General features: G+C 40.3%; 1 protein-coding gene across 1 annotated transcript in view; it reads left to right on the forward strand.

Moving 5' to 3' along the window:
- Positions 1-26475, forward strand: part of KCNH5 (potassium voltage-gated channel subfamily H member 5) — a 150238-nt gene that overhangs the window by 78293 nt on the left and 45470 nt on the right. Inside the window, exon 8 of the mRNA XM_066551915.1 lies at positions 20738-20937. Coding sequence (XP_066408012.1) covers positions 20738-20937 — 200 coding nt within the window. The remainder of the gene's footprint in view (positions 1-20737; positions 20938-26475) is intronic.

Here is a 26475-nt window from a genome sequence, read left to right on the forward strand (position 1 = left end):
GAGAAGATTTTTGTCTGCTATTCTTCCACTTCTCCTGTTTTTTATTTCCATCCTCTTTTTAAAAAATTAAATGCCAGCTGTGTATGCACTGAACAGCCTTTGCAGTGTAAACATTAAATACCTGACAGTACATTGACTCTCAAAGATGATACATTGGAAGAGCTCTAATGCAAAAAACCCTTGGAAAAACCCCCCAAAACCAAGAATGTCAGTGCAGTCTACATTTTAGTGTTGGTCTTAGTTGTGTTTCATTTGTTAAATGCAGAAGCAGTGGTGTGAAAGACAAGAGACCTGATGTTAGACAGGTCTGGCTCTTTAACCTGTCTTGTTCACTGGGTTAAGCTGAGGGATCATTTAACCTCTTCCCTGAGATGATGTGATAGTGCAAAGACTGAATCCCTATTTTATAGAAATATTGCAGCGAGAAGAAGCTTTGATATTATGACAAAATCACAAATGCTGCATAATCTGATGTTAAAGTAGCTTAGATAATAATTTCTTAATTATGAAGAAGAGTTGAAATGGACTGTGTTTGTAGTCTGATGGAAGCCATAGCTTAGTTATGCTGGAGATTTTTAATTGCAGTTTTCCAGGGTGGTTCTCAGCCCAGAGTTTTCTCTATGCTTTATCTTGTGGCAGATGCTTTACAGGCATTTCAGTCACTAGGCTGCTATATTTAATTCCTGTATTACTGTTACCACAGAAGGTGTTATTATCCATAATGATATTTCCCCTTGAAAAAGCCAGCAGCATTTATTCTTGCTCTTTGTCTTTAAGGTGATTGTCAAGATTTTGCTATGTTTGGAGAAGGAAATTATGACATTCAAGCCACCTCAGAGTAGTAATTCCATTAGAGTACTTTTCAATTCCTTAGCTATAGCCTTGACTTCTTTAATTAGCAGAGAAATTTAATAGAGATGTATTAGTGAAAGGAAACTAGCTTTGGAGTGTTATCTGAAGACAAAAATAAATACCCACTTTCAAGGGTGACTGAATGTGGACAGCTAAACTGGATCCACAGGATTTTCTCCAAGGATTTGTCTTGCAGGATGAACACCAGAGGTTACAAAAATGCCCCACCATGTCAAATCCTCAAAGCACTGGCTGAGGCTACAAACCTTATAAATTCTGTCCAGGGGAAGGAGCGTTTTCCCTGCCTTCTGCATGGGAGCATGGGGCAGAACTATGGAAATGGCCAAATGAGTTCAAGGTTTAGTGGATTTCTTGTTGAACACAGTGAGTATTTAAATGCTGGGAATCCCACGAGCAGAAGGTTATAAGGCAGGGTGGCTGCCAGGATGCTCTGCCCATCTGGGACCCAGCCCCACAAGGGCAGCTGGAGTCAGGAGCTGCTCTTTGAGCCAGGGGTGATTCCCCATGGAAGAGTCACTACCCTCCCCTGGGTCCTGAGGGGGAGCTGGGCATCTGCTTCCCTAGGAAAATCTCCCTGAAGAACCATCTCTGGGCTGAGGGGTTTCAGTCCCTCATCATTCACCCTCTAGAGGTTCCAGGTCACCTTTCTGGCTTATCCCTCTTCCTGCCCTGGGCTCCTGCCTGTTTTTTCCCCAGGTGTTCCCTCCCAGGTGAACTCACTCATCTAGGACCAAGCCTGGCCACTCTTCTGAACCCTTTCCCACATCCTCTGAGTTTTCAGCAACCTCCACTGATTGCAGGTCCTTCTGCCTGGTCCCTCCCATATCTTTGCTGAGTCTCTCAGTCTCTGCAGAAAAGCAACATTCAAGGTGACTCGGGAATATTTAGATTAAAAAGAGAAGCAGCTGATGGTTCTGAGTAATTCCAGGGTTAGCCCTTATTGCAACACAATGATGCAGGCATCAGAATTTTCTTAAAGTTTGTTTTCTGCTTCTGTTTTTGCTCTGGATCTGTTCCACGCTGTCCAAAGACCCTAACAATGATTCAGTTTTCACTTTGCACGGCACTCATCCAAGTGAAATTCTGCATCCTGAATGTTTATGCTGAAATGCTCTGGCATCACAGCAAAGCTGCCTGTACAGACCAGTTTTGCCTGCAGTACCCTGCCCCTGGTTCTTTTTTTAAAAAAAAAAATTCTGTGACTAAGAGCATTTAATACAATTACATAATTGCATTAGGAGAAAAAGTAAATTTTTTTTAAGTGGAGTGCTTCTTCCAAAATTGGTATTTTAAAAGACTTAAAAAAAAGCCTGCTTCTTGGAAAAAATCAAATTATCAAGATGGTGTTTTTTGTGCAAATGCTTCCTACTTTTGAAGGCTTTATTTTTCAACTTTTGCAAAAACAGTTGAGTACATTAACAAGCAATTAAAAAACATCTGAGAACACCGTAGCCATTTTATACTCCTTACGAAGAAGGGAGAAAATGAAGATAATGTTTTGCCTTTTTTTAAAAAGGTATACTTTTTGCATAAGTAATAGGCTTTTATTTGTCAAATGCCTTTCCCTGCATGTTTACTCCTATTTGTGGGAAAAGCAGCAGCTATAGTATGTTTCTTGAGAAGAAAAGCTGAAAACAGGCAGCTTAAAATAACCACGGTCAGGTGCTTGTTGTGGATACGGGTAGAGAGGAGAAGATTGCACCTGTGTTTGCCATCGCAGTGCAGCTGACTTCTTAAAATCTTTGATCACCCAGTTTGTCATGTCTTTTCTCAGTCAGAAATAGTGCTTGGCTAGCAAAGCAAAGCACTATCTAAATTCTTTTGCCTTTTCCCTTTCATTTCCTCTTTACTTCTGCCGGTGCTAAAATCAATACACAACTCCCAGAAACATCTCTGGAGTTGCCTGGAGCAAAGGAGTCAGTCAGGAGGTTTTGTTGTCAGTGGTGTTAATTCAGCACCTCCAACAATGCAGATAATGTCAAACTGTCAGGATACAGACACTTTTTGGGTTCTCAAAATAGGTGGCAGCTTTTCTGTATCGATTTTGAATGGATCATGAAAAGTTCATGTAGCGAAGGTAAAAAGATTCTAAAACCGTTACTACCAACAACAGGAAAAAATATTAAAAATTTTCAGTCTTGCCTCAGTCCTCCTTCCTCATCTTTCACCCTTTTCCATCCCCTTCCTTTCCCTTCCCAGCCAGGGACTGTTTAAAAGTTCTGTCAGCTCTTAGGGAAGGACTGCGGCAATCACTGGAGTTTGATTCTTCTGATTCCAGTTTTATGTAACCTTTTTTCCTCCAGAACGTCTATTGTCACTCTTCTCTGAATAGAAGACATTACACTTAATACAGATTCTTCTTGTCTTTTTGTCATTTAAATGTAAAGCCCATAAATTTAGAACCTGTTAAAAATTATTTTTAGTTAGGAAAAGAAAGTGCTGGGTAATGTTCTTTTCTCTGACCAACTGCTGGATACAAAGAGCTGGTGAACAGCCTCCAGAGCCTCCAGTTCATCAGTGACAGTGACAGCATTAAGTCATCTTTTAGATCCATGCAGAGGACAAAGCCACTGCTCCTCTGTGGACAGGTGTGCTTGCCCCTGTCATGATTGTAACAAAGAGGAGTTTTAATGATTCAGTTTCTATTTGAAATAAAGTAGGTGAAACACACTGAGAAATAGACTTGCTTCTGAAAGATTGTGCTGTGTATTTTTAGAAGTTGGCACTGAGAAGTTCTATTTTTTATTTTTCTCTGAAGGAAAGTGAAAAATATCATGTGGGGATCAGTCATGGTAAATGTGCTCAGTAGCCTTTCCCAGATGTCATCTCAGCCCATGTGAGGATCTGAGATCAAAAAGAGAAGAGTTTTCTTCTTCCACTAATTAAGAAAAATCAAGGTACTGGATGAACAATTGCTTTCAAATTGCTTGGAGTAATTTAGTACTGGACTGTGCCACAGTGGTAACTGGCCTGAACATCCTCATGAGTTTCAATACACGGATATTCAGTGTGGCCCTTGTGAGTCTGAATGCTCTGAATGCAAATACCATTGGAGCATTGCAGAAATCCCTTCCTATGAAACAAATTGGGAGATTATTAAAGCCAGTTAAAATCTTTGAAGGAGAATATTATATCAATAGAAGAAGCTAATTTGTCAAAAAAGGAGGCATTTAACTGATCTTGCCAAAATATCTTTAAAAACCTTGTTAGCACTCCGTGTCCCCTTCATTCCATTATGAACTGGTAAATTCCATATGGGACAAACTGACCTATCAATTTTGTCATTAACCATCCTTAACTTTGAGATTTTTATTGTCTCATGTTACCTAGTGGAATATAAAATAGTGCAAAACCAATTTAATTTTAATTTCTATCACCATAACCCAACCCCACCTGCCCACAGTTTTTAAATCTAAAAGTTATTCTTTCTTTCCCATTTGGACTCAAAATCAAAGCTTCCTGGGAAGAAGAAAATCTGAGCCATATCAATCTCTACATATTTTTGAGGGGGATGGCAAAGGCAAATATAAAAATATATATGGTACCTATTAATTAGGAGACCATGAGGGGACACACTTTGCCATATGTGCTTCATTAATGTCTTGGTGACATTAATTTATTTTACTTATCAAATTATGGAGCAATTAATGACTCCATGTCTGCTTGTGGCAGTAGATTTATAGGGTAGACACAGGTTTGCTTAAATTATCTGTTGGCTCTGAGCAGGGTCAAAAAGATCATTTCTCACTCTCCACACAGTCCTTCTGAGTCTATGTTCTTTGAAATACTTGCTGTTGGCTGACTGCTTGTAGGGGAGGAACCTGGAAGTGGACTGTAAATTCATTTTGTGTAAATGAGATGGGAGATGGGCAAGCTCTTAGTAATTATAGTCAGTAAATTGTAGCTTTTGAGAATTTTAATTTGCTGTTACTTTGGTTGCAGCACTCAGAAATGTTTCACAAATTAAAATAAATATATTAGCTGAAGAAATCAGTTATCGAATCTGGTGTGAATCTGCCCCAAATAATAATTTAAAAAATGGAATTTCATAATAGCCTTATGCCTCTGAAGTGTGAAAGGGAGATAACATGAAGGACTTCAGATACAGTTTTGTTATTTGACTTTTTCCTTAAGTTTTCATTAGCTTTTTATCCTAGCCTTGTGAATGAATCTTCATCAACAACAATAAAAGCAGGTTTTACTCAGCAAGTTTCTTAGTAATGTATAAATGAAAATAAATGGATTTTTTTCTTACGTGCAAAGCTTGGCTATCCCCAATCTGTATAATTTCTGCAGTATTGAGTGCATAGTTTTGAAGAGCAGTAGCACAACTCCAATGGTGTGTGTAAGTAAAAATAATGAATATAGTTAATATTCTGTTTTGCTAGAGACATTCACAAGGACAAATGGACTGTGTCCATGCTGTGCATTTCTGACTGCCTCAGATACAAACTGTGGTCCTCTAAACTGTTCATAATTGCCCAGAGGGTTGGAATATCAGCAGTGTGATTACTGTCCAAAGCCAGGCCAAAAGGGACTGTAGGGATTGAGCTGTGAATGTTGCTTGTGGTGTACTTAACATGCTTTGGCTTCATTTCATGTTTTCCAATTAATTTTCTAATTATGTTTTCCTGGTTGGAAAGGTCTGGGTCAGGAGGTAGAGGAGGTTGTGAGAAAATTGGGATTAAAGTTTGGAGTGATATAGGGGCCAGGCAGGAGGGGTTGGGGTTGTCAGAATTGAGGGGAACTTGTACCAAGGACCACCCTTCTAATTAGGATGTCAAATTAGTCTGGAGCTCCTGGCTGTGCTCCTACTCTTTGCAGGAACTCCTCTCAAGGTGAACCTTTTTCTGTAGCTGTACACCTCCTCAAGAGCTGCAGAGCTCTGAAAATCAGCTCAGCCATTCATGTCTGCTCTGAAATGCACTGTCTTAAATCACATTGCTGGAAATTCAGGAAGCTTGCCTGGCCCTTTAGGGTGAGGCTCCATCTTAGGCATCTGTGTACTGAAAACTGCATTTTCTTCCTTCCATGTTTTTAATTGATGTGAATGGCGAGGGGTCTTTGCAAAAGGACTCAGCTGTCACCCAGCTTGTCTCCTAAACCATATCCTCATCAGCTGCCTCATGCTGATGGTGCTGTGCCACCTCATTGCTTGTTGCCTTCCTCTGGGTGCCCTTGGCTTGTCACACCAAGCATGGCCTATGTCCCTCCACATCCTGGATTGTACCAGCAGCAGTGTGGCCAGCAGGACCAGGCAGTGATTGTCCCCCTGTGCTGGACACTGCTGAGGCTGCACCTCAAATCCTGTGTCCAATTTTGGGGCCCTCTTGACAAGATGGATGTGGAGGGGCTGGAGCATGTGCAGAGAAGGGAACAGAGCTGGGGAAGGGTATGGAGCACAAGTCAGATGAGGAGCAGCTGAGGGAGCTGGGAGTGTTTAGCCTGGAGAAAAGCAGGTTCAGGGAAGAGCTCATCACTCTGTACAACTCCCTGATAGGAGGATGCAGCCAGGTGGGGGTTGGGCTCTGCTCCTGGGTAAAAGGTGATGGGGAAAAGGAAATGGTGTCCAGTTGCTCCAGGAGAGGTTTAAATTGAATACTAGGAATAATTTCTTCATGGAAGGGTTTGTCAAGCACTGGCACAGGCTGCCCAGGGCCGTGGTGTTTCGGGGTCTCTTGCTGGTCAGAGTGACCCCGAGAAATGTTAGAAAGTCTCTTTTCCCAGGCCAGTGCTTGAAGAAGGAGTCAGGGCTCTTCATTTCTCTGTCTCAAGGTTGTTTATTGTTCCTTATCTATAAAATTCCTTCTCCTGTCCAGCTGAGATCAGCTCAGCAACAGTCCAGGCACTCTGCCTGCCCCTGGGGCAGTGTTATGTCTTTATACCAAAAACTGTGTACAATGTTTACAATTACTTTTCAATACCTATCGTCTATGTTAGACAGTGAGCTTCTACTCTAAACCAATCTAAAAGTGCCAGCATCACAGCAGAAGATGGAGGCCAAGAAGAAGAAGAAGAAGGAGAAAGGCTGGACATGCCCAGATCCCTCCATCTTGCCTCCTGAATCCCCATTCTAAAAAACCCCAAAATCTCCTTTTTCACCTCGTGATAAATTCACTGTCATCCTACTTAATTTGTCATGGCTTACAGATCTTCATCTAAGGTTGGTAACTTGCTCCAGGGGTCATAATCAAAACCACAGGGGCATCTTGGGCTCTGTGCCAGGGTCTCTGAGCCTGGACAGCCAGAGGGATGTCCTGGGTCCTGATAGTGGTGGAGTCTCCATCCCTGGTAGGATTTGAAATAGATGTGAACGTGGCACTTGGGGTTTAATGGTGGCCTTGCAGTGTTGGGTGAAGAGTTGGACTCAGCGATCTCAAGGGTCTTCTCCAACCTAAACAATTCTGTGATTGCATAAAGCTGTGCAGTCTTGGTTACTATCAGCAGAGGAAGGCTTTACAAAAAACCACCCCCAATTTTAGCCCTATTATTCCAGTGAAATCTGCCTGCAAGGATTAGCTCATTAATTATTTTTTATGGATGTGCGAAGGTAGGGAGCTGGTGAAGATGTTCTGCATAAATTCTTCAGGAAGATCCAGGAATGGAGAAATATGGAGTAATTTCTTACAGTGTCATGGCAACCAGCTCTATCCAGAGGAGGCATCCTATCAATTAGGCTAAATAATTATGAGCAACATTGAGTAAAATGAAGAAAAACAGCTTAGAGTCATGTCAGGTGGGAGGCAGCTGAGCTACTAAACAAAATAAAAAATAAGCTATATCACTTCTGGAAGAATTCATGAGAGGCTGAAGGCAGATGTAGAGAGGAGGGAGAAATGAGGGGAGTTAATGAGATAGTTTCCACCACAAGTTTTTTTTTTCACTTACTCAGATAAAATAAGAAGTGTTTGGGAAAATCCTTAGTTTTGTTGAAAATTTATTCTTATTCTTAATTATGTATTTTGAGGAAAAGAATTGATATACACAAGGGTTTTTCTTTTAATATCTGAACTAATATCCTTGTTTTCCAGAAAACTGAAAAGTCCTCTCTTGACCATTCTCTTGCTCTGCTATTCAGATTTTTCTTTTCACACTACAGTGAAATGAAAAAAATCCTTCCCTTGGTTTTTCTGCTGGAAAAATGGGAGGAAATCTTAATTTATTATAAAAAAATCTTTACTTGGATGTTGGAAAAGTAGAACATATTGAAGAAAAATAGGACATTTGACTTCTACTTTGACTTTAGAAGGTCTTCTGCAGTTATTAATTCAGACTAAGACTCAGGTTAAGGTTTTTTTTTTTTTTTTTTACTAAAGCTTATCCTCTTTCATAGAATAAAAGCAGCAAAATAATGAAGTGGGAAATAGTAATTTTTAAAACCAAGACTGCACGTCTCAATTTTATAAAATATTTCATTCTGAATTTCGTAATGAAAAATAGAACAGGAACAATTGACATGAATGATTAAGTGTGGAACTTAATCATAAATGTTTAAGTATGGAACAAAATTGAATAATTTACCTTTCTTTGTAAAATGTATGTATTAATGAGAAATGTGAAGTGACTGTGAAATGATGATGATGATTGTTATTATTCCTAATTCTAACTATGAATAGGCATGAAGAAAATTAAAATTGTGTCCCAAAGGCCTTTTCTCCTGCCTTTGGGAAATTTCTCATACAGCTTCTCAAAGGAAAATACACTCCTACATGTTTATTGCCAGCCCTAAAACTCACTAACATCAGCAGCTACTTTTTATTGACCTCAGTGAATTATGGACCACAACCTCTGGGAAAAATGACTTCAGATTAATATCATTAAGAACTAAAGCAGGTTAGCTTGCAAATTTGGTTCAAACTGTTTTTATTTAGGTTAGGTAAAAGTGTTTTAATGTTATGCTTACTAATATGTGGTCGCAGGAACGAGCACTTGTATAAAATGAGAAATATGTGAAAGATTGTTTCTCCCAGACCATGAGTAGAGGAGATGAAGAGGCTCTGCTCCATAGTTAATAAATCTGAATGCCTGAAAAGATTAAAGGAAATATTTGCAATTTGATCAAACAACTGTGGGGAATAAGATGAACTCCTTTGGGATTAGGTTTGCGAAACTGAATAAAAAATGTAAAGAAAAGAGCTTTGCAAAGTCAACTGCAATTAATAGTTCAGTATAAAATTAATGCACTATACTGCAAGGGCTTGGGGAGAAGCAGGCTGGAAGGCCTGAAGAGATGTGCTAATAGGTGGATTGTTGAATATCATTTTCCTGAGGTTTGAAGACTCCATCCTGCAGGGCTTCCAGCAGTTTCTTACAGAAGTGGTTGGTGGTAGGACAGCTCAATGTGAGTGATATTTGCAGGTGTTTAGAAGCACACAAAAACCACGAATGTATTGTCAAACTCCCCATTCCATGTGCAATGCCTGTTTTGTATGTAATTTCAGATGTCATTGTCTCTAAAAAAGGACATTATTGGCACACATGACCAGCTGTGAGTGCCTTGCAACAGCTGAGAAACAACTGAGGGTGGCAAAATAACTGGGGGGAGAGACCCTGCAGTCATTGTCTCAGCTCTTAACATGTGAACAAATATGTCAAAGGCATCAAGGCCAGTGAAATGAACCTCTTGCATTTGTGGCTGATCTCACTGGTGTGTGAGTAAAGAAAACAAGATGTTCAGTGTTAATGGCACATTCAGGCTACCAGACTGGAGGGCTGGACGTGTCTTTTAGAAATTCATGCTTTCTCCTGCTGCTAAAGAGTTAATGCTTGAGAGATATCCCATCCCATAACTGTTATAACTGTTGGGTCAAATCTTGGTATTTTTATTCTGTCAAATCTCTCGTTTATTTTTACTGGACTTTCAGGGTTGGCTTAGTCACTCTTGGGTAACATCCAAGAACAGCTTTGTCTTGCTCTGGGAAATAGTCAGTCCTGCTTGTAGTAGAAAGATGATAAAATCTTCCCAATTATTGTGACCTAAGCTGTGATACCGGCATAAACCTAAAAAAAAATTAAAAATATTAAATTTTGCACAGACTTCTATTTTTAACTCATAGTTGTATTTAAATGCAGCTTAGGAGACAACTTAGCTTAGGAGAAGCATAGGAGAAAACTCCCTTGTGCTGCAGGTCTGCTGAAATCTGAAATCAGGATTTCTGGTTTGGTCCAGCAATCCCCACCACAGGATTGTGAAAAGGACTGATGAAATTCAGTGTCAATGCACACAAATGAGGAGGTAGCTATACCTACACAGTAATGTTTTCTAAATTAGCAGTTCCCACTGAGGGATGACACCTGACTCTTGCTGCTGAGACTCTCTTGAAAATATCGGTGCAATATTCAGTACCAGTCAACAAAAGGCAAATAGGATTCCTGGGCAGGCAATTGAAATTAATGTTGTTGCACTACACTGCACTGCTCTGCAGCAAGATGCTGTAAGATTAAAAAGGGTGTCTGAAAGGTGACAGGAATGAGGCATGGCATGAGGGCTGCAAACACAGAGTGGGCAATGGTTTAAAAATCAAGAGTGGTGTGGAGGAGATGGAGAGGAGCAATTACTCTCTTTCTAGAAAGGGTGGCTGAGGGTGGTCAGTGTAAAGGCTGGGGCAGGCAGGCTTGCAGAATAGCACCAAAAAAATAATGTTTTGGTGAGGAAAAAAAACCCAGAAATGGATTTGTGGAGTGGTATGAGATATTCTGGTTGGAGATAGTCGGTGTGAGCGCAGTCCCTGGGCTCTCTGGGTTTGTGGAAACCTGAAAGGAGTGGCCCAGGGCAGGAGTGCACTCTGCACCCTCTTTCTTGAGCTCTTCTCATACATATCTGGAGGGGGCTGCAGTCAGGAGATGGGTTTTGGCTGGGTGAGCAGTTAGTGTGGTGCTGCTTGTCACATTTATCACTGTCCACATCTCTGTGTTCCCATCCCTGGCATCCTCCAGGCACTGTCTGGAGCTTTACAGCAAGAACTCCTTGGTCCCACAGAGCAACTTCACTGCAGCATCCCAGAGCAGAGTGAGTGCATTTTAGTGAAATGGGACATTTTAAAACGCCATGAAACAGTCATCAAAAAAGTCGAAGGAAAGTGGTAAAATACACTCAATTATTCTCCTCAGACACTCTCCAGACACCAGTGTAATTTCATTGACTTCAGTGAAATTAGTGTTAATGTAGGAATGGAAATGCAGCAAATCTAATTCCAGCATCTCCTTCCTGGAATAGTGAGCAAGAAAAACAGAGAGGTAATCAGGTAGAAACAAGTGCTGATCAGAAGGAGTTGGACAGGGAGGAGAGGAGCTCCAGGAGCTGCTGCCAGGAAATAAAGATACTTTTCCAGTCTCACATAGTCATGGAGAGTTCAGCAGTATGTGCACTGATGCCAAAATAAAAAAACAGGCTTTTTTTTTCTCTTAATTTGACAGTATATGCAGTCTGTTGTTCTTTTGAATATTCTTAAACCCCTTTTGCCAGGACAACACTGATGGCTAGAAATGTTTTGGTATTGATGCCTAGCTAGTCCTGTGCAAACATTTACCTTTGCACAGGACTTTGTGCAGTGTGCTAGCAATGTTTCCAGGAATGTTTTTTATTTTTGGTGGTATGGAGAAGGGAATGGTACAGAGCTGTGGGACTGGTGGAGAGAAGTGGAGGTAATGTGACTATTACAATACTTGGACAGCTTGTTTTACCTCAAAATAGATCTTTTTATAGCCTTCAGAGTGCTGATGGCCAGTTCTACATATAAATTTATAAATAAATAAAAAAATAAAAAGATCTATTACTATCTGGCTTTATGTCCTCTGATGCAAGTGCAAAAACATTTTGGGGTGTTGCCTGCCATTTTGCCCTGCACAAGGGTGCTTTGTGTCACTTGGCAAAGGTGAGCACAGAGTCTTCGTAGGACCATAGGTGTTCTCTGAAATGCTGTAAAAACTCCCCAAATATACTGGAATTCAAATCAACATCATTTAGGGAATGAAGCCTTTTCCTTAAGCACATTCACCTTCCCCACAGAGCCTTCTCCCCTGGTAAAAAGTGGTTTTGTGGCAGCTCTGAGTGACTGCCAAGCCACAGACCTGTGACAAACGCGGTCCCACCAACATGTCAGGCAGGGGGGTGGATGATGTGCTTTGAGTACACAAAGGGTTAATTGATAGTGCTGAGTGCCAAATTGAGAGGCCAGTTTCTTTCCTCCTCCCAGAGGGATGCAGCACAGAGCAGGACAAGTGATTTCATAGAGTATGAAAGTGGGAAACGTGCTTGTTTTCACAGTTGGGTTTCCCTTGGCGATTGGCTGTTCTACAAGACAGCCACAGAGGAAGCTCTGAAGAAGCTGTCAGCATTGGTGACAGCTCAGCATCTGTCACAGCTAAATCAATACTGCCATGGAGGACAGGTTTCCAGAGTGAATAATCAAAGTAGAGTAAAGCTAATTCACCTTGAAAGTCTGAAAACGTTGGTGTGAAATTTTTTAGACAAAACCAGCATTATTCCAGCAAAAGACAAGAGGTGCTGAGGCCCAGCCCTGAGCTCTGCCCCAGAGTGGGAGTGGGGAGCAGGTTTCACACTAGTCATGTGCACAAATGTGCTGATAAAATGGAAATCTGGTGCTAATGAATTGGGCAATAAGGAGTTTCGATTGGCCCTTATTGCTACCAGTGTTCTAGGAACTCATGGCTTGGTTTTGTGGAAAATATTCCATTGCAGTATAAACTGAGGGTATGTGTGAAGATAATGAATGTTCCACTTTTTTTTAGGCTGTTAAGGCTCTTTATTTGCACCAAAATGTGATTTTCTTCCATTGTTCAGGTTTCTAATATTTAAAATTTAAAGACAGGAAAAATGTTTTGCTGTGGTTGGTTTTAGTTTTATAAAACCTGGAGGTGAATTGTTTCAACTTTTTGTGAGACTTTTTTTTTTCCATTAGTTTTAGTGCAAACATGTCAGGGAAGAGAAATTTAATCAGAGTTAATCTGTCAGCATCAGATGGAAACTTTTGGATACAAAAGTTTGCTAAGCTCTGTCAGGAAGTGCTGAATTGGCTGGATAGAGAATTAGAGGGAAAGTGCTTCTGTAGATGACTTAGATGAGTAAGAAATATTATTCTTGAGTTGAGTGAAGCAGTTTTGTGGTCATTTTATGAAGCAGAATTACTCTGCAAATAATAGGATGGAAACATCATCTCCAAATTTGAGGCTTTTAATATTAAGTGTTAAGTACTTTACTTTGTTCCTAAAAATACCCTATAATTATTCACAAAAATCCATCTTCACACAGAGTTCAGGCTGAGTTCTACTGAATGGAAGCAATATTGCTTTACCTGTTCTCTGTCTCATTAATATTTTCAGACAGATATTGTATAAATACTCACTGTTGTGGTAACAGGCATTTTTACCACATCTCTCAGGGCTGTACATGGCCTGGATTTCATAGCTGGAATAATTCCTTTAATTGTCTCAAATCCATTCTTGTTATTTGTGTAAAGATAAAACCGAACATTTAAGTAAATGAACAAACAAAATTGGATTTTAAAGAACTAGAAAGAATGAGCAAATTAGAAGAGTCAAAGGAAAATTTGCACCTGCCAAAATTCCGAGCCCACTGCTGTTGTATGATCATTCACCTTTGCACTGTGTATGTGTGTATGTACATATTATATGTATATCTATGAGTATCTAAACCACACCAGCACACAGATTTATACAGCACAAACTTCTGCACTGGCATACACATAAAAAAAGAGCCCAGGAGCGCAGAGCTGGAAGCACCTTTTCATACAGTGCAGTACTTTGAAGGTGTGTTTACAAACTTTCCATTATATTTTAACAAGACAGGCAATTTAGGTGGTGTTCTCAGTGTGCAAGTGATGTTCTGGCATCCTGCCTCCAGCAACATTGCTATCCTGAGTTCATCTTAATGTGACAAGGACTTGGTGTCCCACTAAAAAAAAAAAAAAATCCTTTAAAAGTATTAAAGGGGAAAAAAATCAACAAGAGAAAAAAGCCTCGCGGCTCAAATGCAGCAAGGAGCTGTGAAGTCATTTCACACAGGGATACTGACAGCTGCCAACTTTGCTCAGGAAACTTTTTTCTTTGAGATGATCCCTTTGGCTCCTGTGCTACAGTTCAGTAGTGCTGGAGACCCTTTGTGTCCTGTGCTTGTTATTGGTGACAGTTTTGACACACTGAGGCACAGAGAGGAAGGCTCAGGATGGTTTTGATCCCTGGGTCTTAGTTCTGGACAGTAACAAGAGTAAGGACAGCACTCTGGGATTATTTTTTTGATGGAGAATGGAAAGAGAAAGATTGATGTGATAGGTGGATGATTGTCTGACAGACACAATTCAGTTTTTTCTGAAATACTGGAGAGATTTGCATGGAAATGAGGCAATGTTGGAGATAATATTCAAAATGGAGAAGATGATAAATAAGGATGGAGCAAAGTGTGCTAGAGGCACAGAACTTGCTGGAATTTTTGGTGAATGTAATTCTCATGAACTTTGGTTAACTTCTTCTTCTTTACTTTCCTCCTGCACCCACTGTAATTACTTTAGGGAAGTGATTGTGTTTTAATTACCATTTACCTTTGCACAGGACTTTGTGCAGTGTGTGAAATGTTAGATGTGCCATTTGGTAAGGAGGTGATGGCTTTTTGAAGAAACAGGAATGATGAAGCATTACTATAAGAAATGGTTTGACTCATTTCACTAGTTAATTCTTATCTGTGTTTGTGTCACTCTCTTCTGGTAAGTGGTAAGTTAAATATTCCTGCCCCAACTGTCTACTTCAAAAGCTGTGACCCATTAAACCCAAATTCTATTGCATATCAAATGTGTAAAAAAAGCCCTAATCAGCCTTTTACTTCAGAGCTCTTAGAGGGAAAGATTCTAGAATTACGGTCTCTTCACTGCAAAATAAGGATTTTTCCAGCAAAGTGGTGCTTTTACCATTCAGTTAACAGGGTACTGCTGTTTGCCCTGCTGCCTGTTGTGGTGTAATTACCACCATTTTTCAGGCTGTGCATTCCCATATGTTGCTTAACACCCTTGACTAATGTGATGAGGAAGAAGCAGACCCTGGCAGTCCCAAGACCTGTAAAGCTTTCAGATGGAAAGAAATGCAGGAAATTCAATCCAACAGAGACCCCCTGAGCTTGTGCAGGGCTCTCTTTCTGATGGCTGGCACTGTTTCTCAGGTGAAAGAATAAAGTAATCTAGTAAGCTGAGGTGGCTCTGGAAGGAGATGTTGGGCAGGGAATGTGTGTGCAAACTGATTTGAAGCTGCTTAGCATCAGACTTTGGAGCCCTTGGCCGCTCATCCTCAGGGGGTTGAAATGAGGAATTTTCTTGTCTGTGCTGCTGAATGATCTTATCCAACTCCAGCTCTTGTCCAGCACTGCCACAGGACTGGAAGCCAAACTCACTCATATCTGTGGACAATCGTGGCTTTAATTTATGACTGTGCTTTGCAATACCATTTCAGCCAGTCCTGGCTTGCAGCTCTGTGCAAAAGTGCAGGTGGTCAGGTCATCACATCTGTGTGGCAGTAAGGCATTGGAGCTTTAAAGTAAACATGTTCCATTAGCTGAGTGTGTTCATGGAAAAAACCCAAAAAGCTCTCAGGTTCACCATTTAAACATCAGTGACTGACCATACAAGTGGGATTGAAAGCCTTCATTTTAATAAGAATTTATTCAAAAGGAATGCCAAATGCCCAACTGCCTCCAAAGCAGCTGTCCCTCCCTTCTGTGCAGTGTCCCCTGCAAGGGGAAGAACAGTGGGAGCTCCTACATTTTACTACTGATAGTCATCTAATTTAAATATTCATTAAGTTCTTGTCAAACAAATATCAATGGTAACAGGGATTTTACAGGCCTATCTTTATTATCACTATTATCTTAATTTAGGATTTGCACTACTGTAGTATCAGGAAGGTTTAAAAAAAGCCTGGATGTGGCACTGGGTGCCATGGTTGACTTGAGGTGTTGGGGCATGGGTTGGACTCAATGATTTTTACTGGCCCAGTGATTCTGTGAATTCTGTGAAGCTGCTGGGCCAGGGAAGCAGGGGTGGATGTCAGCTGGACCCAGGGAGGAGCTGTGCACCTTGTGTGGCTGTAGAGTGGGATGTAGGAATGCCACCCAATGCAGGACACACATCTGGGCCAGGCTGCTGGTGGGATCAGACTAGAACCTGCAGTCATGGTGGGCTTTTGACCAGACACAGCTGTGTGCAATTCTGCCCTGATTTCAGCAGTCAGGTGGTTTTGGTGAGGAGTTCAGAGCTGAATTTCATGGCTGAATCCAGAGCTTTGCCCATTAGCTTCTCCTCTGCAAAGTGGGTATGACAATGCACACTTATAGGAGGATAATAAATACATTGGATGATTGTGCCATGCGATAATACAGTGATCTGGCTGCAGGGGTAATTGGAGGAAAGTTTTTTTTTAAATGCTTTGGATGGTTTTGGAAGAAAAATGTAAAAGTTAGTGTGCTCTGGTGTTGGCATCTCCCTGTAAATGGGGAAAAACAGCTATTGAACACTGATGTAAAACATTGCTGGGATGGGGGAGAGTATTTTAACAGCAAAATATTAAATGGGGCCAAGGATTTAGAATCAGGGTTGGCCTTTTGGAGAGCTGTAAAAGCACGGGGCTGTGTTGGTGCTTTCACTGGCACAGCTGGCAGACAGGAGTGTCCCTGAGGGGGAGAGGTGGGAGGCTGGGGCTGGCATCAAAGAAGTGCTATAAAACACTGATGGGGGAGGGGGCTTAGCAGGATTATTTTCTCCCAAGTAGTAACTTGGTTGAAATGTGTTGGTGGATCTGAGGAAAGCTATTTCTGTTAAGAAAGTGGCAGCTTTTTGCTGCTGCTGCAGCATCTCAGCGAGGCTGTTTGAGATGTAGGAGATGGCCACTGCCTGGTGTTGCACCAAACAGAGCCTGCAAATATTTTGCAGTCTAACCAGATGTATTAAGGTGAGGTGGAAAGAAATAACAGAAAACTGCTCAGCTTCTAAAAATGTAAATCAGATATTTGGGTACTGGGTTTCTCTCTATTTATATTTATATTTATGGTTTGAGCCTGTCTGGATGCCAGATACCCACCTTGTTTCTGTCACATATTCTCACCCTTCTCTGGCTGCAGTTACATCTGTACAATGCCTATTTTTTTTCTTTATTATTCTTAAATATGATACCACAGAGTTGTTACCATCATTTCTAATTGGCCCAGCCTTGGCCAGTGGCACATCTTTCCTGGAGCTGCCTGGCATTAGCTCTGCTGGACGTGGAGGAAGCTTCCAGCAGCTTCTCACAGATGCCACCCTGTGTACACAGAAGCCACCCTCTCAGTACCAAAATTAGGCTGTGCAAACCCAGTGCAAAAAAATATATGTTGGAGTTTTTATTTAATCTCTCCTGAATGATAGAAATTTAATAATTATCTAAAAATCTTGCAGGAATAGCTAATTTCAAAAATTAGTTGAAGAAGTCACAGCTAGCCTCAACATGCAGAAATGAAAATCTATATTTTTCCAGGATCACAGCCTCATAGAATTGTTTAAGTTGGCAAATGGTCATTGAGTTGGACTCTGTGGTCATTGAGTCCAACCATTAAGCCAGCACTGCCCAGCCCACCACTAAACCAAGTCCCCAAGTGCCACATTTGCATGTCACTTAAATCCCTGCAGGGATGGTGACTCCACCACTGCCCTGAGCAGCCTGTTCCACTGCTGGACACTCCTTCACTGAAGAAATTTTTCCTAATTTCCAATCTAACTCTCCCTTGGCACAACTTGAGGCCATTTCCACTTGTCCTGTTGACTGATATTGGGAAGAAGAGGCTGGTACCCCCTTACTAATCTTCTTCACAATTGCAGTTTAGAGGAACATTGTATATGCTTGGATTAATAATACTTCAGGATGTAAGGAAAATCAGATCTCTCAATTAAGCCTTCAGTTCCTTAAGGCAGATGTTCTTATCTGGATGTATTTAGCATACAGTCAGGATAATAAGAGATCTGAAATGCTTTGGGATTATTTAGGCAAGTCTGAGTAATTTTTTCTTCCAGAAAGTTCCTTATTTTTAAATAGGCTAAAACATTTATGTAACACCATTGCTAAATCATTCAGAAATGTTTTATAAAAGTACAAATGTAATAACATTTTATATGTAAAAATATATAGTACTTGGGTTCTTGTATATAATTTTGGGGAGATTTTCCACACTTAAGAGTAAAAATAGAAACTACAATCACAGTTGAACCACTTACCTCACCTTTAGGACTGAGAAAAAAATATTTCTGCATCATTGCACCAAATTTATCTCTATAAAATTTAGCGAAGACTGTTCCAGATCTACACACATAGAACAATTGAGTTAATGAGTGTTGCATGACTGTAGGAACATAACAGGAAATGTTTGGAGAAATTCAAGTCATTAAAGAGAAGGTGAATAAATGCAGTTTGACCTAAGCAGTCTTTTCATAAAATTAGGCAATTTCACCTTCAACCTTGTCTCTCCTGTTTATTGTAAACGGAGTGACTAAATTAAAACTATTGAGTTTTAAGTGTATGAATAACTTCAGAGATTTCTTTAGAGGTTGTTTAAATACTTTTACTGTAAAGAGAGGCACAGCATTTTATTTTCTTTCCTTTCAGAACCTTTTGCACATGTTTTTTACTGCCAATTCCACCTGCCAAAAGTAATTAAAATACAGCAAAAGTGGAATGCCCTTGATAGTGCTTATCTGCCTTTGTTTTTTTAATAGGTGAGGAGTAAGACTCACACTTGTCACTTCAATATTTTCTCATTAAATAGAGATTCTCTGACAAATCTTCACTTGCTAATTATGGACAATATGGGTTATTGATGGAGAGCCTTAACCCATTGAAGGTGCCAGCAGCATTAGATGCTTGTCAGCATCTCCAAAATTTTATTGCATACCAAGGCCTGCAAAATGATAAAATCAGCTTTTTATAAATGACCTCCTTTTCTAGTTATCATGTAGGGAAGAGGGATGGAGAGAGGATTTACAGAGAGAGGTAAATTATGAAAAATCTTCTCTCCCCCCAAAACCTGCAAACCACCCTCAGCAGGGTGTGGGCATGGGGAAGCACCATGAGTGAGGAGATTCCTTTGAGGCACAGCTCCAAAGCTGTGAACATCTAAGCAGGTTCCCTTTAACTCTTTGCCAAAGATCCCCCATGCAGTAACCTGTGAGAGAAGTGGAGTATTTGGATGAACTCATGAACCATTTTTACCATTTCCAATTCAAAAGGAAGGCTTTCGTTTCCAACAGAGCAACAACGCTGAGTTTGTCAGTGCAGACTCCACAGTCTGGTGGATTCTGCCTTAGTGAGGTATTGCTGGGTGGTGTTTACAGGGATTTTGTGTGCTTGATTCAATGATTTATTCTACCCATAATTTCTTGAAGAAACTTTTTTTTTTAAGTACAACTTTTCCAGGACCCTATATTATGAGACATAAACCCAGAATTTCTTCTCTGGCTTTATATTTTTCTACAAATCCTCTCTGCCAAGAGGAGGTAATAGGTGCCAGTTGCTTCAGACAAGCTGTTTTCACCATGGCATCCTTAGCTGTTTCCAGCCTGGCAGGTGACAGAGTTGCATCTCTTTGTGCCAGTCTTGCAGGGCACATTTTCAATCAGCCTGTGTGCTCTGGGTAAGTCTGCATGGCCAGCTGGGTTGTAGGTATGGGATTTGCAGGTGCAGTCTAGCTGTAGTTAGAGGTTGTAGGAATTCTATTTCTGCAGAAAAACATTTTGGGGGCAATTGGGGCTTCTCTATACATTTATAATGATTTGCAGTAACATCTAACATCAGGGATATTGTGCCCTCACATACTTGATGAGATGAGTGCATGATAAATCAGCAACTGTTCAAAAGGATGAGGGATGTTGCACTTAAGAGAAGTGATATTTCATCAGGTTTGTCCTGTTGCAAAAGTCCAAAAGAGCAGAGAAAGCTAAAGAAATAAAAAAAGTCATGTGGCATTCATCCATTTAAACTTTTTTATAATCCATATGCTTGTACTCTTAAGTGTTGATATATGTCTGAATGGATTTAGAGGTATAGAAAGATCTTTCTGTAGCTTGCAGATATGACACAGCAATCAGAAAAGCAAGGAAACAATCTGCCCTTGCAACATCACGCAGGCTGTTATTCTGCTCTGTTTTCTTAAACACAAATCTTGTGCTCATTTGTGCTACACATTGTGTGACTTTGTTTGGTTTGAATCCTGTATTTGTGATGAACTTTGACATCTGATTTCCAGCTGGACACATAAATATCACAGTGTGAAATGGGAGTACAGTTCCTCTATTAGATAGGTTTTAGGGGAACACCATGTTGCTTTAAAAATGCCACCTCTCACGTAGGGGTGATGTACAATAGTAAATTGCTTTGAAACAAAGTGAGATTTCTGGAATGAGGTAGAAATGGGTTGTGTAGAGGGAAGACATTAAGCGCTGAGTGATAGAAGGCATTTTTTCCTTTCACAGTGGTTTATTTCTTACCATTTGTAGGCTGCAGTTGTTTTGTTTTTTGGTTTTTTTTTTTTTTGTTTGTTTTAAAGCAATATGGAAATGCATAGCTGAATTCTGCTATAAAGTACGTCTGAGCAAAGGTTATTAAAAATGACAGGCACATTTCTGTGTATTTGATAATGTCAAAAACAGAAGTAGTGCAGCACATTGGTATTATGAGATACCAGAATATTTCTCTTTTCTGAAGTCTGTAATGTCTAATGTTAGAGTGTAAAACATAAACTTCTCTGACATTATCTTTGAATTATGATTAGCATTTACTAGAGCATACATATTTATTTTCAATTTTTATTTTTATTTTCCAGCTCTTCTTTATGCAACTATTTTTGGAAACGTCACCACCATTTTCCAGCAAATGTATGCCAACACCAACCGGTACCACGAGATGCTGAACAATGTGAGGGATTTCCTAAAATTATATCAAGTCCCAAAAGGCCTTAGTGAAAGAGTCATGGATTACATTGTCTCAACCTGGTCCATGTCTAAAGGAATTGACACAGAAAAGGTATGAGTACCTGAGGTAACAGTTTAGATAGCAAGAGTTGGTGTCCATTGTGTGCTTTCTTCTATATAGCAGCTTATAATTTACTAACAAATTCTTAACTGCATGTTACACCTTTATTATGTCTGTGTTTGGAAAAAAAATGGTTGTTTTTAGAGTAGACTGTTTTGCTACTTGGAATGTATGCCTTTATTTTTCATTGTTGTAAATGTTTTCTGCTTTCCTTCCAGTCTTGGTTCATCTAAATGCTAAATAATTTTAATGTACTTAACTGTTGAAATCAATGGGAAATTGGTCTTCAAATTAACCCAAGAACATAGTTTGGTGTATAAACTACATCTGTATTATCCTGAGAAGTATTGGCATCTGTGCATTGCAATTAAATGAGTTTGATTGGCTTGGACCTTTTGCTGATGCCCAGGACATTGGAGTATCCATCAGCATAATTAGTATAAGATTTAATGGCAGTAGAGATTGATCTCCCTGAGCTCAGATCTCTGGACTGGCACTTCAGCCCTTTGGTAGGGAGGTACAGAGACTGTGATACCCTTGGCATCCATGCCAGGGTGGAAGTCCTGCAGGACTTTAGCCCTCAGAAGGAACTGATCATTTAGGTTTCTTCAAAAGCTGGTTTAAGAAGATCATCTTTGGAGAGTGATTCATCATGTGCCAGGACTGACCTTATGGCTTGTCCTCAAGAATTCTTTCTGCATTGCATGTGCAGTGAGCCTGTCCAGCCTTGGATATTTCAGAGAGCTGAAGTCAGATGAGGGAAGGGCTCCAGCTGCAATGCCTTGAACATAAGGCAAGATAAAACAGCTTTAGGTTCAGATTTTTGTTCACTGAGGATCAGCCATGCTCTTGTGGCTCCTGTGGACCTGGTACACGTCAGCTTAAATTAGGCATTCAAACTCCAGTATCCATGATTTCCCTCCTGAGAACTTAAAGGCCAAGGGTCCAAAGAAGTTAAGGAAGAGTCATGACAGATGACAGATGACTCTTGAAATGTGCTTGCAGAGCTTTAAAGTTCTTTCTTCAGCTGAATCTCTGGTGCAATATGGGAGGGTGATGCAGACTGTTCAGGTGTGCCAGGATGAAGTCTCTGCACAGAAAAATTTAGTCTTACATCATGCTGATGCAACACCAGATCTCTGATTTATCATCTGCTGTGAAATTCAGTTTACCACTACACATACAACTACTCTAAGTAACAAAAATCTTTATTTCTTTGATTCTTGTGCTTCAGTATGCCACATTCTTTAATATGTTAACTTCTTATACACTAATACCCTAACTTCCTAATCCTGATTCACAAGTGTTAAAAGTGAGCTTTTCTATTCTAAACTCCTGTAAATGCATTCAGTCCTACTGTATAAACTTCCAACTACATGAAAATTCAACTGCCATTTGCATTTATCTCCTTGCTATTAAGCCAGAGTCCTGTGTTACTCCACTACAGTTTCATTAGATTTTAATGATGCTTTGCAGTTAATTAGGAGAACCTATGCTTTAATTACTGAAATTTCCTACCATAGTTTCCGCATGTCCGGTTTTATAGATGATAAAAACACAGTTAGAGCCCTAATCTCTGACTCATGGCAAGCATTGTTCTCTGGTCTTTAAGATGGAGTGGCTGCTTAGCTAGATAATTAATTTACCTGTAAAATCTGTGACTTAGGTTTTTAACAATTTTCCCTTGGTGAAGACTTGCCTAAACCTAGGCCTGGATGCAAACCCAGTTTAAAACAGTGGAAGGATTTCAGGAACCTCTGCATCTGGACATCAGTAGTTGAACTAATGGAGCTTCCCAGAAAAGCCCATGATGCAGAAGAACAGAGACAAGAGAAACGTAAGAACTTGAGCACCGGGTTGGATATTTTGGTATTTTGTGTCCCTTACAACCTGCAAGTCTGCAAAAGCAGCAGCTCCAGTGGTCTGTAGTGCCTGCAAAGAGCAGCCCAGGGGCTGAATGAGGGCAAGGACAGGGCAGTTTGCTTTCTTCTTTCTGCAAAAACTTTGCCTTTAGCAAAAGCTTGGGAAGCTGTGTTGCAGCCAGCCTTACATTTATCTTCACTCAGGAAGGTGTTATGCTGTACTTTACCCAAATAAATGAGAAAGCGTTGTAAATTCCAGCTGAAAAATCATAGAAACAGAGGTACAGTCCTAGATTGGTCATCCAAGGTGGGAGGTCTCTCTTGCCTCAGGTCTTTCATTAACCCTTCCAGCCTTGCTGTAAGACCCTCTGTACTTACATCCATCTGTGCCAAACCTAGAGCAGCCAGAGGGTGGGAGCAGAGGGACCCCCAGGCACCCAGTGTCACATCAGATTTATTTTTGTGGGTGCAGAGGGGCCGGTGGGATGCACTGCCCCTGCAGCTGAGCTGCTGAGTCCAGGCAGTGCTCCAGCTTGCAAGAGGGGATTCTTCTTCCAGGTCTTGGATTGCTTCTCTGCACTGCTTCTTCTGACAGCCTGGACCTGACCTTAGAGGTTTCTGCCAGTTTTATTTTCAAAGCTCCAACAATGACATTCTGAGCAGTCTGTTGTGAGGATATATTTGGATCACATGATTTCCCATTTTCCTTATTTTTTATGAACTTTTCATTAAGGTTCTTATTATCCTGCAAAACATATATGTGCTCATGACACAGGATAATTACTGAGGAATTTCAGCTTTTCATTTTCCACCAGACAGATCAGACAATTTCTATCATCCAAGGATGTTTTTCAACCTAATATACTCTATTACATCCTAAATTGTTCCACATATATCTCCATGGTCACACTGGAGTGTGTTTTGGGACATCATTTGGCCACAATACATTTCATTCAGTCACTCAGCATGTTGAAATAGCTGTGTTTTGAACCCCAAAATTAAAGAACAAGTAGAAAGAGTTTTTTATTTGAGTATTACAGTAGGTTTCTATGGTGTTGAACAATCCCAGCATTGATTGAGCAAGAGTTAACATGTGTTTCTGATAACTAAAGACTTTAAATTAATGTGCTTGAAATCAAAATATAAGTTAAAAACTTGATTGAAATTACTACCACTTCACATCTGTTGATTTGTTGCCTCAAATATTTATCCCTGAATAGCACATTCAGTGTGCAGTCCCAAAGAAGATCTTGGCTAAAAGTGAAGAGTCCTTACATGAGAACTGAAGGCAAAATGGAAATTAGAGTGAAGGAGGTTAAGTTAAGATCTAGTCCTTGCTGTCTGTGTAGCAGGATGTCCTGAAAAGAATTTAAAACCTCAGTGTGTTTTCCTTGTATGTGGAAGAGGATTTGGTCTCCCACACTGAAGTGGAGGTGCTTTAAGCTCAGAATTTTGGCTTCCCTTATCTCCTTGGGAATAACTCATCTTCAAATCCTGCCTTCAGACCACATTGCTTCAGCTTGTCTCTGAGTGCTCACAAACAAGGAATTAACAATGACACTAAAAGCATTAGCATATTTATTATTATTACCTAAGGGGAAGCAAGTGGCCTCTGATCCATAATCTTAAATCACTTAAACATGAGAGCCCTCCTCTGACAGCTGGGATGAGATATTTAATACATGGACAATTATCTCCTGGTGTAACTGTGGCTCAAACAAGATGGGATGGGTTTTGTTTTTAATTTTTTTTAAATGTTTAGTGATGCAGATTTTGGGGTTACTCGTCTAATAATAAACAGGGTTAAAAACATGACAAAACTGAAAAGCTTTTATATATTAAGCAATATCTCTCATCCATCAGAACCTGGGGTTGTTTTGTGAGAGGTAAAAGAGGCAGTGCTTTCTGTGTATATGACCATTGTAAAGTAGATTAAAAAAAATCTTTGCAGAAATAATTTGGTATATGAAACACACTAATCCAAATATCTTAGTTTTTATTAAAGTATCCAGGCAGCAAATGAGAAATTTATAGATACTAGCTCTTCTGTAAGAAATAGGTCATTATCCAGGAAAGCAGAACAACCATTAACTAACATGCAGATGTCTCAAGGTCTTATCTAATGATAACACTCTGAAATGTCTGTAAAATCCAAAGATTTTCTCATCTTGACCTTTTTTGCTGTTGTATGGCTTACAATTTGCCCAGAAGGCAATTAAATAAATGTCTGTCATGTTTTAACAGTAGTTTCCTTCAGAAAAGCCATAGGTTGAACGAGAAAAAAGTAATCTTATTTAGTTTCAACCTGAACATCAATGGCAATTGGGATAATGAAAGCCAATTCCACATTGCACTGGCTGAAATGGAAGTCACAGGAACATAACACAGTATTAGAATTATTCACTGCTAAGCTTTCATAATGGAGATGGGTTTATGTTAAATAGACACAGGTTGTAACTTCATTAAACATGAATCTACATGAGGACAATGCAACTTACTCATGTTTGTTGTTAAGAAGAGCTTCAAGAGCTGTAGAAAAAATTAGTGAAACCCTGAGACAAATTGAGGAATCAGGCTGCCATTCCTGCCATGTCCCATCACACTGAGGTGTCCATCAGTGCTGGCTGGATTTCCTTGTGGATGACCAGGAGTAGAAGCCTGCCAAGCTTCATGGCCAAAGAAAACTTCCACAACATTATCTGTGACAGTTGCACACAGTTCCCTGCTGGGAAGAACAGGTAAAAATCATTTGGACAAGCATTTTTTTTTGTTGTAGAGGCTGCAGAGGTTGTTGGTCGTTCCTTGCAGATAAGGACGAGGTGAACAAGGAGTTGTGGCTCACCTCCCAGAGCTGAGCTAGGAACAGGTACAGTGGGAATCCACAGATCTCTGGAGAGTGAGAGACAGGAGAGATGCTCAAGATCTCATGGTCCTTCCCACAGGTCCATGAGTGGGGCCTGTGCCCTGGTAGAGCTTTCTGTTTCCCCTTTAAGGATTGTTTGCCTCTTGGATGCACTCTGCAGAACCAGGAAAGAGTATTCAGTTATCTCTGCCTCTTGCATGTGATATCTTGGGATTAATACAGAATAAATGGTGAATTTGTCATGCTTGAGGAGATGCCAGGGCTATGGAGTCACTCATGAGCTTAATTCCTGAGGGAGTAAGTCCCTGAGTGGATGGGCCAGGCAATTTCCTGGGCACTGCCACCAAAGGGATGGAGCAGACAAAGGGGCTCTCAGTTCCACACCACATCTCAGGGAAGGTCTATCCACATCTGTTTTCATCCTTCATTTCCCTGAGTGTCTTTACACAAAATGAAGCCCAGAAGAAGCACAAAATGAAATAATGTACTGAACAATTCCATTCTTCCAAGGGTGCACAGAAACTGTTGTGACTTGAGAAATTCTTCGGTGTATGACACATTCTTTCTGATATTTCTTTTTCTTGTTTTATCTAAAAAGCCGGTTTTTGAGAATAGATTTCCCAGTAATGTGCTATCCCTTGCCCCATTAGAAGGCTGTGCAATAAGTTTGCTTGCTGTAGTTATGAGAACAAAACTGAAAACTATAAAACCTTTAAATATGCAACCTTTAGGCAACCTGGGATCTACTACTTGAGATGATCCATGGATGTTATTAGTGTGCCACTTTTCAGTGCATTAGACAGA

Source organism: Molothrus aeneus, chromosome 6, assembly GCF_037042795.1.
Source record: "Molothrus aeneus isolate 106 chromosome 6, BPBGC_Maene_1.0, whole genome shotgun sequence".
Classification (NCBI taxonomy): domain Eukaryota; kingdom Metazoa; phylum Chordata; class Aves; order Passeriformes; family Icteridae; genus Molothrus; species Molothrus aeneus.